Raw genomic sequence first — 19,890 nt, forward strand, 5'->3', positions numbered from 1 at the left:
AGGTGCAATGTGTAAAACATTTTTTTTTTTTAAAAGATCAACAGAATGTCAGCTGGTTTTGTTGTTAAGAAATCTATTCAAGTTTATTTATTTATATAGCACTTTTCAATGACCCAAAGTCGCTCATTCACACGCAGTCATACTGGTAAACTACAATAGTAGCCACAGCTGCCCTGGGGCAGGCTGCCATTCAGCACCTCCGACCACCACCTCAAAACATACAGCAGTCATACACATTCACACGAGGCAAGGTGGGTGAAGTGTCTTGCCCAAGGACACAACGACCATGATGCAGTTGGCCGAGCGGGGATCGAACCGCCGACCTTCTGAACATAGGCCGACCCACTCTACCACCTGAGCCACAGTGAGCATGTTCCTGATGCTCTGAGTTGCCGGTCTTGCTAACTGAGCTATTTAGCTAACAGTAGCTACAGTTAGCAAAAGTTAGCTGTTATTATGGCAATATGCTCCCCTAACTTTTGCTGTGAGTATTCATTTGACAGGTGGCCATTTCTTACATATTGCACCTTTAAGATTGTGGGATAGACTTTTATGCCAACCGACAAGGTCGTTTTTTTCTTTTACGATGGTCACTTTGTCAGATTAGGCGACCAAAAAGTCATAAATTCTTGCTATGACCCAAACCAATCAAAACTTGCCATCTTTCATGACAGGCATGATGTCATTGGGAAAGAACAACAATGGTGTCCCTATACTGCCTGTCTTCAGTTCAAAAAGCCTTTAAAAGAAAAGTAAGGAAAAACAACAGTGACTCTCCTCTCTTTCACTGTTCCACCACACAAACACCCATCCATCCATTATCTGTAACCATCCTGTGCGGGGTCACTGGGGCTAGAGCCGACATAGAGACGAAAAACCAGTCTCACATGTATTCACACCTACGGGCACTTTAGAGTTGCTGTTTAAGCTGTATGAGGAAGACGCCAGAGTACTCAGACGTAATCAACGCTAACACAGAGAGATTGGGAAAGTCGACATAGATAGGCACCTGCCAGCAATCAAACCCCTTGCAACACCATCAACATCATGCCTTTTTGCCATTTGCCATTGTTTACAGTTGTGCATGGGGGAGTGCTCTGCGCTCCTATTGGTCAACGTTCAGAACTTATTGCAGAAGGCCACAAAATACATTAATGGCTGGCCCTTCTGCGGGGACTTGGTTGGGTGCACCAGATTGCTTGTTGTCCAAAATCATAGACTAGATGGGATAAAATCATCAATGGTCGCGACCGACGCCCATTTTCAGTTCGGTTTGGCTAATTACAGGATGATAATGTTTAGTTTGAACCCACCATTACAGTAGTTTATATGAACAAAACCTCACAATCTGTTTTGGTTGATCCTCAACGGCTCTTGTGCAGACATAAAAAAACAATAAATTATTAATTGTACTGTAGTGGAGCAGAAAACAGATGTTTCCAAGCACCACCTGTCCAGCTGTTGTCTGTGTTGACATGGAGTCAGAGGTTTGATGTACTCAGACAGTTCACACCTTCTGAGTGCACGAGGGAGCAGTTGTGAACTGAGAAGCTGAGGCTGAAACACGCGAACCAAACCAACCCCCTGATGTGAAAGGTCTCGGAAGGGACAACCACTCAAGTGTGCCGTCCACAATTCTATCTACTATGGTGCAATGTATCTCTCCCCATGTTTTGCCACCTCTTCTTCTCTCTTTCTCTAACATGAATGCACATACACACACACACACACACACACACACACACACAAACACACCTACACACACACACACACACACACACACAAACACACATATATGGAGTAGTAAACGCCCATCATCACTGAGAGCACCATGCTGCATCGGTAACAGCATATAGTGTATAATGAGGTCTCTAATGCATTCAGCCACCCATGGAAAGTCCATTTCACATCCAGTCTGGTGCCGGCTCGGCTATCCGACTGCAACACGATACACCAGCAGGGCCGATTATTACACTGCTGCTTACTCTGTAGATTAATGATTAAGGATGCTTTTCTCTCACAATAACGTTCAGCTATCTCCCTTTTTTTCTCTTTCGCTCTGCAACACGAAGACACACATTCATCCAGCTTAAAGCTAACGCTCATTTGTCTAAGGGGAAACGTGGACGAGACAGTTTTTTTCACTGTTGGGATTCTCCAGGCACATTAGATAAACAGGTACTTTGGATTCAGAGCAATCAAGTCCTTCTAAAAGAGGCCTTGAATTTCAGAGAATGTTTCCTACATCGGACCAAAGGGTTTTCCTCTGCCTTTGAGGACGAAGCAGTAAATATAAAATAGGGCGGAAGGGACATTTTCAAAATCTTTTATCTTCAAGGTCGGTGGTTAACACAAGCCCAAAAATAAGAATTCTGTCATTATCTACACACCATCACCAAATTCAGGTGAAGTTTTATAGTCCACAAAACATTTCTGGAGCTTCAAAGAAAAACAGCATTGCAGCATTCTCAAAAAAAACGACCAAACTTGACAAAGCTGCATGGAGCCATATTGTGTGGCTGCAACACTGTTTTGCTGTTTTGTTCATGTTTTGTTCTGCAACATAAAATACACTGGTAAAGACCCAACACTTGAATTATAAAGTGTTTACTTCTTTAAAAAAGCAATTGCAACAAGTGGTTTAATGAGACTACAGAGATTGTCGAGGACATTGAACGCCCTCACGCAGAAAACGGAGGTGCACCTATTCACCAGTCTGCTTGTTGCAGACTATTGTAATTCTACCGTTCTAGCTTATATATTAGTCAATTAATTGTAAGGTGAGTATAGCATAACGTAGTGAGAAGCTCAGTAAAACCTTTCTTTCTGCAATTATCCAAAATACAATAGAAAAAAAAAACCTTTTGTTGTTGTTGTCTTTTTGTTCAAGGGAACAACAGCGCCGCTAACTTCCAGATTAGCCAACACAAATACCTCATCCCTGCCTCTCTGTGACAGGCTGGCACCATCACTATCTGCTCTGATGTCTCCAGCCAAGACTAAATGAATGAATAAACCTGGGTACAGGTGGTTGTCTGAATCCACCTTCAAAAGAAATGGTCATATCTGATGCATCAGAGGCCCCCTAATACAAGTCAATCCACTGAAACACTGCGTCCCGCATTTCCCACAATGCAACTGGACAACACTCCCTGCCTGGATAAACATCCACATCTTTTAACCTCCACATCTACAGTTTGTACTGCAAGCTCCCCGTTAAAAATGTTAAATATTCCATAACCGACACTCCTGATGACATCACTATGACATCATCACAGTTAGAGCTACAGACATAACACAACTGTTTCCATAGGCTGATTAGTACTCCTCATGAGAAGTTAAATTTGTGTGTATAATCGGTGGAAAGGTGGAGTGCTCCTTCAAGCTCCACGTTCCCCGTTTGTAACACAATATTTCTCTCAAAAAATTGTAGTGCCAAAGGCCAACCTGAGATTACTCAATTGATTTTCCATCCGCCTTTCTCTTCCTCCATCATCTTTGACTGAGATCAGATCTGAGAGCATTAGATCCGTCTGGTGTGGAGGAACAGCGTGCTCCTTCCATTTTGAGCGATTCAGCAGATCTTCCATTACACTCTGAAACATGCACATTAAAGGCTGCCAGATACTTTTCTCTCTGTCTGCGTTTGATTCAGAGGACACTGCATAGTACAAAGTCAGCATCGCCTAGCAACTGTGTGACCTTTCCTATTAGCAGTCTGTGATGGTGTCTTTTTCTGCGTGAGTGTGCATGCATGTGCAGTCGCGTATGTGATAGGCGGGGAAATCCTCGGACTGAGGAAGAATCGAGCAAATCCTGAAAGAGACGAGCGCACTCAGTCGCAGCAACTGTTGTCCCGTTTATCAGACACGCCCTGACACACTAGTCGATGATAGGGTACCTACACACACACACACACACACACACACACTCACAGATCGATCCTTTCCTCAACTTTGTCCCCTGTAGGGAGTGACATAATCTCTTTGCAGCCACCCGATTACCATGCACTGCAGACACACACACACACACACACACACACCTACACACACACACACGTAAATGTACAGCCACCTTGCTCCCCTTCCTGCATGTCGCCTGCACCCGGGGGGAAGATGTCAATACTGCCCACTAAGCAAACATTTAGCTGTCTCTCCTCTCTCAAGCATATGGACACACCCACTGCAGTCTTTCTGCACACAAAATGCAGCAAGGTCCGGGTGGCATGCCTTGCTCCAGGGCAGATCAGATATTTGTGTCACCATATTGGACGCGAGGGCATTGCAGCACCGTGCCACATCCACCACTCGCCTTGGTTGAGGGAGGTAAGTCACGAGGGATAGAGACGAATGAACAAAGGAGTGAGAGGGTGACGAAAGCGAAGTGTACCTGTCAGGTCCATGGTTAATGGCGCAGGGGCCTCGTCACACAGCAGGGTCAGTCTGGTCACTTGGACATTAGACCCAGACAGGTCTGGAGAGGAAAAACAGTGTGATGATTACAGTATTCAGCCATTTCACAAATTTACACTCAGGTATAGTTCAACATTAAAAAAAATCTGTATTTGCTCTCTTGCAGTTGAAGATGCTTATAGGGTAATGTGTGTTTACAGGTCTTGGTGAATACGATTGCGTATGTAAGAAAAGTAGTATGAGGCCTTTAGTGGCTCAAGAGGAAGCTGTGTGTAATTTAATAGGAAGCTGAAATCCCTCTGTTGGACCGCTGTGGGACATTTCGGAAAGAATATTAATGCCAGTAACTGGAGAGAGATAAATTATTTTTCTATCTTGCTGGAATTGTGACAAGTAACTTAAACTCTGTAGAGTGTACGTTCCTTTACTGCCCGCCTTTCCCAATGAATTCAGTGTTACTAACATGTAGATGAGGTGAGGTTGGGTTACAGCAGTGGAGGAGTCAGAGCTACTCTACTGATATCAGCTGTCATGGCCCGGTTGCTGGATTAAAGATGCTGAGGCAAGCAGGTCTGTTCCAGTGTGTGTGTGTGTGTGTGTGTGTGTTTGATCAGAAGTTGATGACTGTGAGAAACTATGTACCAAGTCGCTATATTGAGTGAATGGTATACTGTTAAAGCTGCAGTAACACTGGCTACCAGGGTGAATCACCAGCTCCTCTATTACCTCAGGTAAACAGTGAACACAGACACACACACCTGTTGTAATGGGTAGTGTCCCCAGCAGGGTCTGCTTGTACTTGACCAGACTCTCATCGTCTTCGTCCAGTTTCTGAATCTCCTCCAAAGACTTCTGGGCTGGGGGGTTGTAGTTTAGGTTTCTCTCATCCTCTTCCTCCTCAATAGGCAAATCCTTCTTGTCAGCCATTAGACCTTATAGACAGAAGGAAGAAAACTGTTAAAGGGGCACTTTAAGATATTGCACTGTCTGAGGGTGGTTCTCAGGACAAGTTTACAACCTGTTTTGATGTCCTATACCCTCTCCCACTGAATCAACTTTACCCTGGACTGACACTGTTAAAAATATAAAATGTACATTTTTACAATAATGGTTTCACACTATTGATGTGTCAGTTTTTAGCTCAGATAGTCGAGCCAGTTAGAATGTTACCAGTTAGAACCGTAGAAGCTGGATGGTTCAAACAGTAGTCCTACTCTAAGCTTATTAACTGTCACTGGTTCATGTCAAGGACCCCAAGACTGACACAAATCAGACCACAGACCCAGCATCTGGTCCCTTGCTTTTAGAGGTTTAATTACAGAAAGTGTCTGAAACACATGACCAAAATAGTCACGCACATTGTGTTTTTCTTAAATATGGAGTTGTACTGAAAATAAATGATTGCAATTTTTGTTGGGAACTCCACCATTTTTGTTGGGAACTCCACCACTGACTTAAGCTGGCTAACTATTTTAACTAACAGACTACTTTTATCACTTATATCTGATGAAAAAAAAAGTGGCAAAAGTTTATCTGTTTAGCTTACTATTTTAGCAATTTATCCATTATCAAACAGTTTTGATTGTTTACCCATTATGTTTAGCTTACAATTAGGCCTACTTTTAGCTAACATAAACATTTAGCAATAACTTTAGCTAACATTTTCAATGAGGTCTAGCCTACTTATCCATAATGTAAATACTAGCTTAAGGTTTTAATTTTTTGTCCATTTGTTAAGCCTGCTTTGTCAACAAATATTCCAGTTTACCACCACTTCAATGAGGTTAGGCTAAATATCAGAGGCATCTCCCTGTATAATGCAAAAATAAATACATACATAGATCTAAAAAACATTAAAAAAAAAAAATAATGATAATAAAAATCAAGGAAAAAAATGTTTAAACCAAAAAACTGAACTTGGGTTATATGTTTTCATGAAGGGAGGATTTATTGGATTGACTGTTGTGCTAGTTTTAGCTATGTGTATGCTATCTAATAAACTGGCAACTTCTTTTTTTTATTAGTTGAGCTACTGTGGTACCAGTACCTACCTGTGAGGTACTGGTACCCCTGGTTGGGAAACTAGAGTATACAGGAGCAAAATGGGCAGAATGAATGGGTCTGTTAAACTGAGAGTAAGTTGCCTTTTGCTCAAACTTCTGTTTGGCAAAAGTCATTTATATTGTATAATGTTGATAGAATTTAATTAATTACTCTTGGATACATGATTATCAATCAAAGCCATCTCAAATAAAAACAATTTCCTCTCTGTCGGACAAAGGAAGATGATAGGCACCTACAACCTTCCTGATGGTATAAAAAAATTAAATAAAATAAAACATTCAAAGAGGACTTCAGTTAGACATTCAGCTGGAAAATGCACATAAGCAAATGGAAAATAACATTTGCAGCACAGATCCTCTGCAGTAAATATTTCTGTTCTATTTCAGTGACTCAAAACTCAACCAGCACCGGCAAGATTGCTTTACTGTCTGGGATAAGATGCATATTACTGTATGTAGGGCAGCTCCAGCCATCCGGGGTCTGATTTCATCAGGGATTTTGATTCAATAGTGAGGTTTACAGACATTTGATAATGTGTTCTGCAAGCTGAAATTTCATTTTCAGCATCTCCACCTCATCCGCACCTCCAGAGAGTGAATACTTGCAGACTGGAATAAATATAATAACTGGAAGGATTTGGCAGGACAGAACCACAGCTGACAGCAGAAAACACAGCAGTTCTATTCAAACTAATGGACAAAACAAGCTTTTCTGCAAAATTGTCGACATGTTAACCATTTTGAACTCATATCAGAATAAAGGTGAGACTTTCAAACTGAAAAGACTAAGTATGGCACATGCTACTATATATCAAGATGCATCAACATCTGTACTGAAAGAGGTGATATGTTATGGGACATTTTCATAATGAAAATCAGCTTAAAATGATTTTAAAGGAGACATATCATCCTCATTTTAAGGGTTCCTAATTTTGCTGAGGATAGGTCTACATGCTTTAATGCACAAAAAAAGCACAATTTTACTCATACTGTCCAGTGCTGCAGTTCTGTATTCCCCCTCTGTCTGAAACACTCTGTGTTAGCTCCTGTCTCTTTAAGGCCCCCCTCCCGATGCCCAGTCAGTTTTGATTAGTCAGCTCACACACACCTGAGCCCACACCGCTAACTACAACAGGGCAGCTGCGCCAAATCAACTCTTAACTACATAATGAGCCACTGGGCAAACATTATGCAAATGTGTGAATCTGTGATGTAGTGTGATGTCACAAAGTCACAGAATTAAAGGTTGGACTGCTGACGAGGCATTTCAGGATCAGTGTTTTCGGTGGGAGAGATGAGCTTCCGTTGGTGTAGACTTTTGACCTATCAAGATCATTTACAAGGCCAAGTACTGTATGTCCCCTTTAAAATTTGCTTTACATACCAGCTTATACATCAAAGTGAGCATCAAGTCAGCATTTATTTTGTCAAAGTTGTTGTGCTGTTGTGACGCACTGACTTCATGGCTGCAGTACAGGCTTAGCAATGATCACAATAAAAGTGGACATATTGTTAGGACTTAAGTTTTAGGTCTTTAGAGTCAGCCTTCTTTGTTGTTACTAGGTATAGTTGTGCTTTTGGATCCTAAAATTCAGAGGCTGAGATAGGAAAGTCCTTTTTTCAATGCATTGGTGGTTGTAGAATAAATAAATACATTCATATTTTACCATTTTATGGTTTAGAAGAGAGGCACATATACTGTTAAAAGGACATAATGTGCACAGCCACGTAATGACGTACTGACCTGATAACTGCATTACAACCTTGGATATAAAAGCAGACATGTGAACATTTATACATTTTCTCAATACTGAATGAACTCAAAGTGTTCAAGTCTTTAATGTTATGCTTGTTGCCTGTCTTTGTAACTTAGTGTCTTTGTGGTTAATGCCCGGCTTTCAAGCCTGAGAAAAGCCGTTAAAAGCTGAAAATTCACATTGTGCATGCATGTTCTCTTCTTATCAACTTACAAGGACAGCACCCACACAGGTACACACACACAAGGACAGATCATATCCTACAATAAAACATTACATGACCACCAACGCAAATGCACAATGCATACCTCCAGACTCTAATTATCTGGAGAACAGGAAACAAGCACACAAACTGTGCTGTGGACGCCTGTTTACTGTGTTGTAACAGGTTTCTGTAATAGCCTCTGGTTCTGTTTTTACTGTTCATAATGAGACCGCTCGGTGTACATCAGCTCAGAGCTGTGTGTCGGGGTAATTGGATGAAACAGAGAGTACACAAATGCGCACACACACACGCGCGTGCGCACACACACGCACACACGCTTTAGTCACAAACACACCCAAGAAATGCATATAAATGCACAGTCACACAGTGTTCTGTAAACATTAACGGAAATCAAATGCATTAAATGGGAACATTAACCAGCCAATGCAAGTGTCACACACACACACACACACACACACAGATATACACGTGTACCCGTGCACTCCTCTGTGTTTGTAGCAGCACCCCACCCAGTCAGGGCCAAACCTCGGCTGCCTTCACCCGTCACCATGGCAACCCTTTCAACTCCCCTTGCAGTGACATCACCTTTGCTGTGGATCAGTTTTATGTGACTGAATACACACAGCGGAGCATTTATTTTCACTCGCAGCAGGAGAGATCCAGTGGCCTATCAGTTTTAACGTGCACACACACAAACACTTGTGCACAAACACACACACAGTGCACATGTTTTCCATACATCTGTACATCTGTATATGTACATCTACATATTTAAAAGGATCGTTTTAACCCCCTGGTTGTAGTTTTACTCAAATCAATATTTAGCAAAAGTGTACCTCTACACAGATTATTTATTTATTTATCAATTTATTTTATGATGAAAGCTTTTTGCTGCAGTGAAGTTCTCAAATTTTTTGAGATAAGGCTAATGTACCACCACACACATCTGCACAGAGGGCGGAAAATAAGTGATAAGTGATCACGTATTGTTGATTTCTTTTCCCCCCCTTTAAATCTAAATAAATTGGTGGATGATTTACAGTGTGCTAACACAGATTTGTACTAACAGCAGGACAGTGGATCCAAAGAAGTTGATCATTGAGTCTCTCCTCTTCGGACCCCAACAATCAACTCCCTTTTTTCCAGGTTGTTACTGTTTGTTACATTTTGAGTGCCTCCTCGCACATTTTTGCTTTACAAAAAAGTGCATTGTTCCCATCTTTTCGTACCTAGAACAGATAGTTAGATAGTTTAGAAATGAGATCATATCCCATGGGAAATGGCACAGTACTCAAGACACATCATATACATAATTAAAAGGATAAGGATCAGACAGGTTAGTTTCCACACCTCAAGCTTTTGTCGTAAATCTATCTGGTAGATGAATTACCATAAGCCCCACAGATGTTTCCTTTCTATTATGGTAAAAACAAATGGTCAACAGATAAACAGAATTTGTCTTTTTGACATAGTCTTTGTTCTTTGAAACAATACGTATTCATGCGTATCCTTGGTTCAAATATTAGACATTTATAAAACATGAAATTCCATAAATAAGCCAAACTAGTTTTACTCTGCATATCTTTCTACAAAGACAATAGTTGTTCTGAGATCTCAGAGAGACATGAGGAAGCGTGGCACCACGGTGGCTTATTGAAAGAGCATGATCTTTAAAAAGGTCTCCATGCAAAGTTGCTGATGTTAAAAAGGAAATACTCTACAGTATGTCAGATATAGTACATAAATGATTCACCCAGCCGTATTTACATATCAAACTCCGTAGCCTGGCCCCGCATGAGCGTGCATGTGCACACATGTACCCAGACTGCACATGAAATGTGTCTCTGAGCTGCTATTAAAACAAGTTTCCTGACATCTGAGTGCTCCTCTTTGATCTCAAGACTGCTGACCTGTCACAGTAACCGTATCAATTAACATTTATTTGAAAAGGCAGGTTTTGGTCTGCAGAGATTTCCTCTCTTGTACAACCGAGTGTTTTAATATGGATTTCTTTCAAAGCTGTGGTATGTGGTCGTATAAGTATGTCAACCTTCCTCACCAGTTTCACTGAGGCTCTTAACGAATCTGATGCAAAGGCTGATTTTTCTGTAACATTTGTTCATGGAGCACCAAATTAAAATGTAATTTTAAAGTTGAGTTAAGGTTTATGAGAGCAGACTGACTTCTTAAAGAGCTTATCTACTCTATTATGAGTTTTATCAGTTACAAAAGGAAAGGAGACAACTCTTTTCATTGCCCAACATGAAACAGCAGCTGAATTGAGCCAAAACACGCAGGGCTAACACCCTCCATATTGTGTGAATCTGGTGTTAGAAACAAGCTAACGCTAGCGAAAAGCCAGCAGCGTGTGTACATGTGCGTTTTTTTACATGTGTGGATGTGTGTGTGTGCAGTCTTCCAACAGTTTCAGCCCCCCATCTGCGATGTGATATTAACTGTTGGATTTTCTTTGATGCCCATAAAACCGCCTCATTACCCCAGTAGCTTCTGAAAGCATCTTCTGTATCATTACGCACATGCCTGCGGTAAAATACACAAACAAGTGTAAATCAGTGCTGCTATTGCAGAAAAGCATAAAATCATGGCTGGTGAGGAATTTATTCAGTTGTTGAAAGGTGTCAATACAGAGATACTACCACGAAAAAAATGAAATAAATAAAACATACCTGGGACACTTGTCACTGACTCTATTATTGTGCCATTGAGTGAGAATATAATTTGGATTTGTAGGCCACTCTATGTGCTGTGTGGATTTTTACTTTGTAGTCTAAGACAGAGGATCCACAGTCAGTGTGTACAGCCACAATGCTCAGACTCAGTGTTCATCTGCTGGTATTTACAGCTAAACCAACATGCTTAGTGAAAATCAACACTGCAATCTGTTTGGCAGGGGAGAGGTGGCTTTAGGGGAAGACGGATTCAAAGAGGACTGCTCACATGGGACCTCAAACACACACGCACGCACACACACACACACACACACACACACACACACACACACATTGAGCATGTTCTTCTGTTAGTTCTTTGCTGAGATGAGCCATTCACAAATGTTTTATATGCAGAAGTTGACTAAATTTGTACATTTTAAATCCTTAAGAGTGCCTTATAAACCGCAGACTTCACTGTCAGGCAGAAAGTAATGTTCCAAAAACAATATTTTTGGGAAAAAGATGTTGCTGTCAATCATCTTAAGTTTAACCTTTATCTGCTGGGGACACTTTTATTGTGTTGGGGCAAGGAGGGCAGATGAATATCTCAAGACCTAGTCAGAGTGAGGGCTCGCATATCAAAAACATTATAAACAAAATTTTGAGTTTGTCAACTTTTTTTTCATTGTCTCTTGCCAAGAGTTAGATGAGAAGTTTGATACCCCTCCTGTGTATATGGTAAATATCAAGGGACAGCCAGCCACTTAGCTGGTTGGCTTAGCCTGGAAAGACTATAGCTGGGGGTAACTGCTAGCCTGGCTCTGTCCAACAGTGTCAAAAGCTCACTAAATAAGACCTTATATCTCATTAGTTTGGTTCATACAAATCCAACAGGTAAGCATGTGAATTTACCGTGTGACAGGGGTGTTGGTCCTTTTTCTCAGAACAGTAACTTCCTGCAGACTCTGTTCGTCACGGGGCTGATGAAGCCAAAGTGGGAGTGCTAGAAGCTGCAGTTCTTTGAGTGACAACTTGAGGCTTGATCCACAAGCGAGTCAATCTCCTTACATTTACAATGGCCAACTTCACAGCAGAAATAAACATGTTTCGTGCTAATTCTGCCATTTAAGACAACTGTATGACTTTGTTTGAATTACATTAAGGCCTAAAGTTATGCGTAAATCGGGGTGTGGCTGCTTTGAGCGTTGACTAGCCGCGCGCTGTCAGCAACTGGACTTAATTTGGCTCACCTGAGCTGGACCATGCGCCACCATTTGTCCATTTTTGAATTAGCCAGCAGTTAGCAGAGTCCAGCACTACCAAGATGGCGAGAGCCGAAAACCCAGACGCTAAGCTTCACAGTGGCTCTTTATAGACTGGTGATGTCACAGAGACTATTCCCATGTCTCATGTGCTCTATCACGCAGATTTTGTTACCTTCAGGCAGGGCGGGCCAGCTGTTTCCCCTTTTCCCAGTCTTTGTCCTTAGCAAAGTTAAACGGCTGCTGGCTGTAGCTTCAAATTTAAGAGACAATGGTGTCAATCGTATGATATAAATCTCTACTACAAAGCAAATACTGCAATTCCCTTTAAGTATTAAGGTTAATTGGGTTGTTAAAGTGTGCAGTTCTGGTGTTTATCTACACAATGGACACTCTGAGATAAAAACTGAATGAGGAAAAACACTTGTTTTGACATTTATTGAGAATTCTGTATCATAAATAGAGCATTATCTCACAAACTGAACAGGAACTGTTTAATTTCATCTAAAGTAATCAAAGTTAAACTGCTCTCCTCTTGCCTCAACAGCCTTCCTCTGTTTTAATAATCACTTCCTGTCTGCCCCCACTTTGCTTAACCCAGATAACCATTCACTGTGTCAGGAAAACACTTTGTTCTCACTATGTGTGTCTACTATATGTGTGTGTGTTTGTGAGCATGTGTGCCGTAAGCGTTGATTTGCTGTTTTTTATAGTCCTTTGAGGCCCGCTGTCACTGCTCTGTTCTAATACTATAACGAGACCTCCGGGACACTGAAACACACACACGTACAAAGGGACACACACACAGCGGAAGATAGAATGCAATCTTTCAGGGCTCTGCAAAGCCCATAACAGCTTTTACAATGAAGGAAAAGGCAGTAAAGGAAGGATGAGCAACATAACAACATTACGGCAGGCCATGCAAGCAGGGTTTGCTTCCATCTCCGAGGCTGCTGATGGGGGTGTGTGGCCCTTTTCCACCACAACATGACCGGAATCGATCTGTCACCTGTGAGATTTCCGTGTAAGGCTGCAAACACCCTGTCAACCCCGGAGACACTAGTAACACTTCGTCATGCTAACCAGCAAATCGTTGGAATCTCATTTCCCATGTTTCCCTGTTGTGTTGTTGGAGGGCTGAGATGACAAAAACATGATAGCAGCTGCTGAGATTCAGCACAGGGAGGACGTCTCATGAATGACACTGCAGCTTCTTTACAAATCCTTACGCCCCTTCTCTCAACTCATACAGATACATTTCTTCGTCAGATAGAATTATATTTCAAGTACAGTCAGTAAAGGAACCTCCATCACAAGACTGATATCTGCCCGATATGTTGCAGATATTAAAAGGCCAATACAGGTATGATAGTTCTACAACATTTATGTTTTATTCATTTAGTTTCTTTAATCCTTCTTTTGGAAATTCTTTTAGTGTCTGTGGCAACTGTCAAACAAACACAACCACAACAGCTACAATCAAAAAAGTGACAATAAACAAAGTGCTTCTTGACATTACCAATTGTAAAGTGCAGACACGTCTCATATGGCTAAGGGAAGTCTACAGAGGTTTTACCGTGTACTTCTGTCCCAATCTTTTACCTGCCACTCAGGCCTCACAACGCAGTGTTTTACTATGTTGTTTTAAAGCAAATACCAATATGATATATCTACTATTTACATTTTTTTGTGGACTTAACAGACGCCATTTCCCATAAACCCCATACCATTTTAATGAGAGCTGTTCACCTCTGTTGTCAACTGTGTCTGTTTGTTAGTTGGTTGGTTTGTCAGCAGGATTACACAAAACCCACTGAATGGATTTCCATGAAACTTGGGTGGAGGATGGATCGCAGCACAGAATATCCCACATTAACTTTTGGTGCAGATTCGGATGAATGGAGGGATCCAGGAATTTCTTTCTTTAAAATTGGGGGTCTTTTCAACATTGTTGTTAATTTTTCAGGGAGTAAAGCAAAAAGATCAGGCGTATTAAGGTGGCTGGTATCTATGAGTAAGTACAATTTGATACAAATCCAAGATGTGGTGATCTTGAATTATGGTTATACAGTTGGGAGGTTTCAAACTTAGAGTGATACAAGGATATTGAGTTTTATATTTGATTAGGCCTGATTAAATTAAAGGGGAATGTTTGGGCCTTGGCAGAGGTATGCAATTGACTAATTGCTCAAGTTTATTGACCGTTTTTAATTTGCTTTGCAAAATGAAATAAATAAATAAATAAACACATCATTATTGGTCTTAGAATATGGAAAGTAAACCTCTGGATCAGGAGTTCTGATGATGTCATGAATGTGGCCCTATAGACACAAAACCAAAAGGAAAGTACATGATTCATACATAACATAAATGTACCTACCTAACCCTAACCACTATTTGTCTAACCTAAACTATTAAGTATTCACCCTAGAACTGAATGATGTAACAAGGTTCACAATTTTGGTACTCACAAAGTTGTCGGACCCCACACCGTGAGTGGGCTTTATTTGGTCCCCGCACATATAGCAAAACAAGGTCACACGGGCGTACAAATACACACACATATACACACTCGATGTCACCTTGTCAGATGTGTTTAAGCAACTGTACAGTATCTGCTCCTCACATCATCCCTCCTCCTCTCTGTCTGTCCCAGCTGTGATAAATGAGGTTGTACAGCGGAGCAGACACATACGAGACCAATCAAGTCAGTCAATTAGACAACCTGCTGTCTCAACAAGGCTGACGGAGCAGCTGAAGACATATTATCGTGTGTGTGTGTGCGTGTGTGTTTGTGAGTGTGTGTGTGTGTGTGTGTGTGGGAGTAGCAGGTAAAGAGAGAAGAGAGGAAATAAGACAGGCTGAAAGTGAGGAGGGAAGGGAGGAGAGGATTAGACGGTGAGGTATGGAGGTTGTGTTAGTTAATCTGACAGTGGGAGCATTGGAATGAGAGACAGAAAAGAAGACAAAAGTAAGGGAAGTAAAGAAAGAAAGAGGAAGGAAAGAAGTTAGGGAGGACTAGACAGAGGCAGGGAACTAAACATCTGTCCAATTCAACCTCAAAAAAATGATAGAGAAGGAGATATTATAGAGAAAGGGGAAGGATGGGGAGTTGGAACTCACAGAGAAAATGAGGATAGAGAGAAAAAAAGGAGGAAGAAGAAAGAGATTTCAATTAGCCTGTTTGCTCTCTGCGTGAGCCAGTGTTCGCTGATTGACAGCTCACAAAGAGTGTGCTGCCACATGGGCCTCACCCACTCTCTCTGTACCACACATTCACATTCACCCGCACACAAGCACACACTTTGTCAAATATCTCCCTGCATTCCTGGAAACAGCTGCTGACAGAACACGTCGATCTCACCCGCCAACATCTCCCATTGTTTCCTCTTCTTTCATGTTAACCCCCACCTCCTCCACCTCGACAAGAAAATCGACTCCTCCTTTCCACCTGCCTCATCTCTCCCTCATCTTCCGCCTACTCTCTTCTAACCGTTTCCACTTATCCTCCTCCTCCTCTGCTTATAACTTCACCTCCTCATCGTTCCTCCAAACCTCTTTACCTCCCTCGCCTCGTCATTTTGCTCCCCATACCCTCACCATTTATCTTCCACTCAGTCACCTCCCACGTTCCTATCAAAATCTCCTCCTGCTCTTCGCTTCTTTTTTTTTCTTCAAAATTTAATCTCAGCCAAGTGTTTTTGACAAGATTCGATGTGTCATATCCATAGAAACATGTACAGATGCTGCAAAAAAAATACAAATTCCCTGTGTGCAGCTTGTCCTTGCTGGAAGCTGAAAAATATGCAAAAACAGCGATGAACATATTTGAATGTAAGATTCATTGCTTCAGAAGTGGCTCTCTAAGATGTTAAAGAAATTAATTAAGGAGTAAATCAGCAGAAGAAACAGACTGAGAGCTGTGACGTGAAGATGTACGGTGGGTGACTCCTCAGATCCTGACTGGAGCGGAGCGATCAATTCAAATTGCTGTTTGAAATTCACACAGTTAATGGAACAGATTATTCATGGCCGCCTCAGATCTTAAATCGCATTTCACTTTCACTTCCAAGAGCTTCTCTTTAAGATGATCTCATTTTTTTTCTCTGTCGTAACTGGTTTGGTCTTCCTACCTCTTTTCTCCCTCCCTGTGTGTGTGTTTCAGTGTCTCTCTTTTCAAATTACTCATCTGACAAAAACACACACTCTTATACACACACACCTGTGTGAGGGGAAACCCCAGGACTGTTCCACCATCTGTAACTGCTCGGCACTGCTGCAGTGTGGTGAACACACACACACACACACACACACACACACACCCTTGTCTTGCAAAGAGCATGCTGTTGCAAATACAAAAGCAAGAAATTCTGTTTGAAATAACAGCAGACAGTCGTAAAACATTATTTGACTCCTGCATACGCTGTGTCATCTCACACACACACGCACACACGCACGCACACACACACACACACACACACACACACACACACACACACACAGCTGCTCCCACCTCTGCCATCATTTCTCACGCACATCCTTTTGCCAGTGTGTGTGTGTATATGTGAGCAGAAACATAATTACAAAAGCTGGCAGTGCACATGCGCGCACACTAACACACACACACGGAAGATAGTGTAGGATGTGATCAATATCTATTGATCTGCCACCTTTGGCTTGTCTTGGCAGCGCTTCATGTTAGACATAAAAATGTCCACACCCGTCAGGATAGAGGTGGCACACAGACACAGAGAGAGACAGAGAGATTCAGACACACACACACACACACACACACACACACACAATTTTGATTTAATCCCTGTATGATAAATCCTGTAAAACAAACACCATAAAATGGATAATTCACGCACAGTAAAATAACTTGGATCACTGAAGTTATACTAATTCCCAAGAACACACACACACACACACACACACACACACACGCCCGCGCGCTCCACCGTCGCCTCACCTCTGTAGCACATAGTCAGCCACAGCAGCTCCAGCACCTGACCCCCAAACTCACACACGTCCACTCCCAGCATGGTGCCTCTCTGCGGGGGCTGCGCCCTGTGCGACGGCTGGCAGAAGAAGCAGGGAACCAGGGAACCTCCACAGGTAGCAACAAAGTAGGAGAGCAGGGACGGATTAAAGAGGAGAGCATCCACGCAAAAAAAGTCTCAGATCGGGGGTCAGATGAGCATCTCCTTCCCAGGAGGATGTGGAAAAAATGTAGTTGGAGGGGCTGAAGGGGGGAGGCTGGTGTGAGAGAGACAGGCAGAGAGGCAGGGAGGGTATCCTTCCTTGGGTGTGGGTGTGGATGTGATGGGGATGTGTGTGAGCAAGAGAGAGAGAGAGAGCGAGAGAGAGAGAGAGAGAGAGGATGGAGGCAGGGAGGGAGAGGCAGCAGACACAAGAGGCAGCCGGCTTCCTACACTTCTTCTTCTTCTTCTTCTTCTCTTTCTTAAACTAGAACAAGAAAGAGGCTAAAATGCTAACTGTTAGCTGCATGAAGCTAACGGTGGCAGGCAGACGCTGGTTCAGCCGGCAGAGCTGTCTGCAGCAGCATGTGTGTGTCTCTGTGTGTGTGTGTGTGTATTAGTGTGTGTGTTTGTGTATGTGTGGTACTCAGACGCTGGCTATCGATTCGCAGACGAGCTGCGAACCCCTCCCCTCCACCTCCTCCCCCCCCCCCCCCCCCCATCCCTCCCTCCCTCCCTCCTCCTCCTCCTCGTGTCATCAGCCCAGAGACTGCAATGAGCTCATCCTTTACCCCCCCTTCTCCTCCTCCCCCTCTCTCTTTCTCTCCCTCATTCACTCTTCCTCGCCTCACCCCCTCCTCTCTTTTTCCACACCTCATTCCTTCTCACGCAACCCCACCCCCCACCCCCCCACTCTTCAACTCTTTCATGCTTTTATTTTCCTCTTCATTTTTCATCACTTTTTTTGAATTCTCGCGTGGTGTCCACACTCTCCCTCCACCTATTCATCACTGTGTCACGCCATCGCTCTCTGTGTCTCTATTTATCTTACCCCCACCCTCTCCCTCCTCCTCCTCTTCTTCCTCTTCTTCTTTATCTCCTTCTGTCTTATAATGACCACACCCTGTCAGCAGTCTGCTTCAATCATGACTCTCACTCTCTCCCTTTTCCACTCCATCTCTTCCTCGCATCATCTTCTTGTCTTTTTTCCTCCCCTCTCCTCTCTTCTTGACATCCCCAGAGCTACGAGAGAGGCTGTAGTACTGTAGAATACAAAGGGGGGGTTGCTTCTCGCCTCTTGACAATCAGACACAAACCCTTTCACATGCGTCTGCACGCACACACACACATACACACACACACACCTTGTTAATCTGTCATTCAGCGGCTTTTCAGCTGTCATGTCATGTAAACAACTTCTCTCTCTCTCTCTAACTGTCTCTCAGACTCCGGAAAACATTATTCACATTTTACATCCATGTATGTACACTGTTATTTAAAACATGCTGTAATTTGTTTCAAATCTGGGGAATAATATGAATTTTCCTGATTTGACTCAAAGAACAAAATCCACAAATCAGCGGTAACCTGACCCAGATTTGTTTTGTCTTATCATAATGAATGTTTGAACTCAACAAACTGACTGAGAGAGAGCAGGGTTTTTTTGTTTGTTTTTTTACGGGTGAAACGGCCCAGTTTGATAAATGAGGGGACGTCGGCTTTTGTGCTTGGAAAGAGGATGAAAATTAGCGACTGGGGAAGTGGGAGCAAGTGGCAGAGATTAAAAAACACTGAAGCAGAGTAGACACAGAGCCGAGCCCCCTGTCTTGATCGAAACTCAATTTGGCGACACTTTCGTCTTTGCTGTCTTGCCAGCGAGCGGCGGTGAGCTCAGCACAGAGAGGATGTTTGTAGGTTTGAGCCAGACCAATATATCTGTGTCAATGATTCTTTTGAATAACAGATATCGGCCGTTTTAGGAAATAATTAACCTATTTAATCAATGACATCATGGAACTGAATATTGGCTCATAATTTCAGTTTGGCTTCTTTAAACCTTACACATTTTCTCTTCCTTTTTGGAATAAACTATAACATCCATGCCATCCCTAATAAACCCGGTTGTGTCAATCTTTTTGGTTTATTTTAAAAGAGGACATGAAAATAATATACAATTTGGAGCATTTCATCTGGTCACATCCGGAATGTGTGCTATCTGTGTACACATACACAAACTGGGACATTCTCAGCTGGCGACAATAACATTCGTAGTTTGTTTTGTTAACCCTAACCCTAGTTTTTTGTCTCTGACTGCTGATAGAATAAATCAATTTAAACGTGCTTCTTTGGCTCTGATGCAGCATGTAATCTGCAAAGTAACTGAAGTTATCAAATGAATGTAGTGGAGTAAAAATACAATATTTGCCTTGGGTAGCAGGAAATGAAAATACTCAAGCGAAATGCAAATACTTCAAATACCTCACAGTATTCAAGGAATGAGACATGTATTTGGTAAG

The 19,890-nt window shown here is 42.3% G+C and overlaps 1 protein-coding gene across 1 annotated transcript in view; it reads right to left on the bottom strand.

The window, feature by feature from the left end:
- arhgdig (Rho GDP dissociation inhibitor (GDI) gamma) overlaps positions 1 to 18,078 on the bottom strand; it is a 30,165-nt gene extending 12,087 nt beyond the window's left edge. The window contains exons 1-3 of the mRNA XM_030408372.1: positions 17,365 to 18,078; positions 5,171 to 5,344; positions 4,390 to 4,473 (exon numbers count right to left, since the gene is read on the bottom strand). Of these exons, the coding sequence (XP_030264232.1) occupies positions 4,390 to 4,473; positions 5,171 to 5,344; positions 17,365 to 17,437 (331 nt within the window). The 5' untranslated portion in view covers positions 17,438 to 18,078. The remainder of the gene's footprint in view (positions 1 to 4,389; positions 4,474 to 5,170; positions 5,345 to 17,364) is intronic.
- Between the last annotated feature and the right edge of the window lie 1,812 nt (positions 18,079 to 19,890).

The sequence above is a fragment of the Sparus aurata genome, chromosome 23 (assembly GCF_900880675.1).
Source record: "Sparus aurata chromosome 23, fSpaAur1.1, whole genome shotgun sequence".
Classification (NCBI taxonomy): domain Eukaryota; kingdom Metazoa; phylum Chordata; class Actinopteri; order Spariformes; family Sparidae; genus Sparus; species Sparus aurata.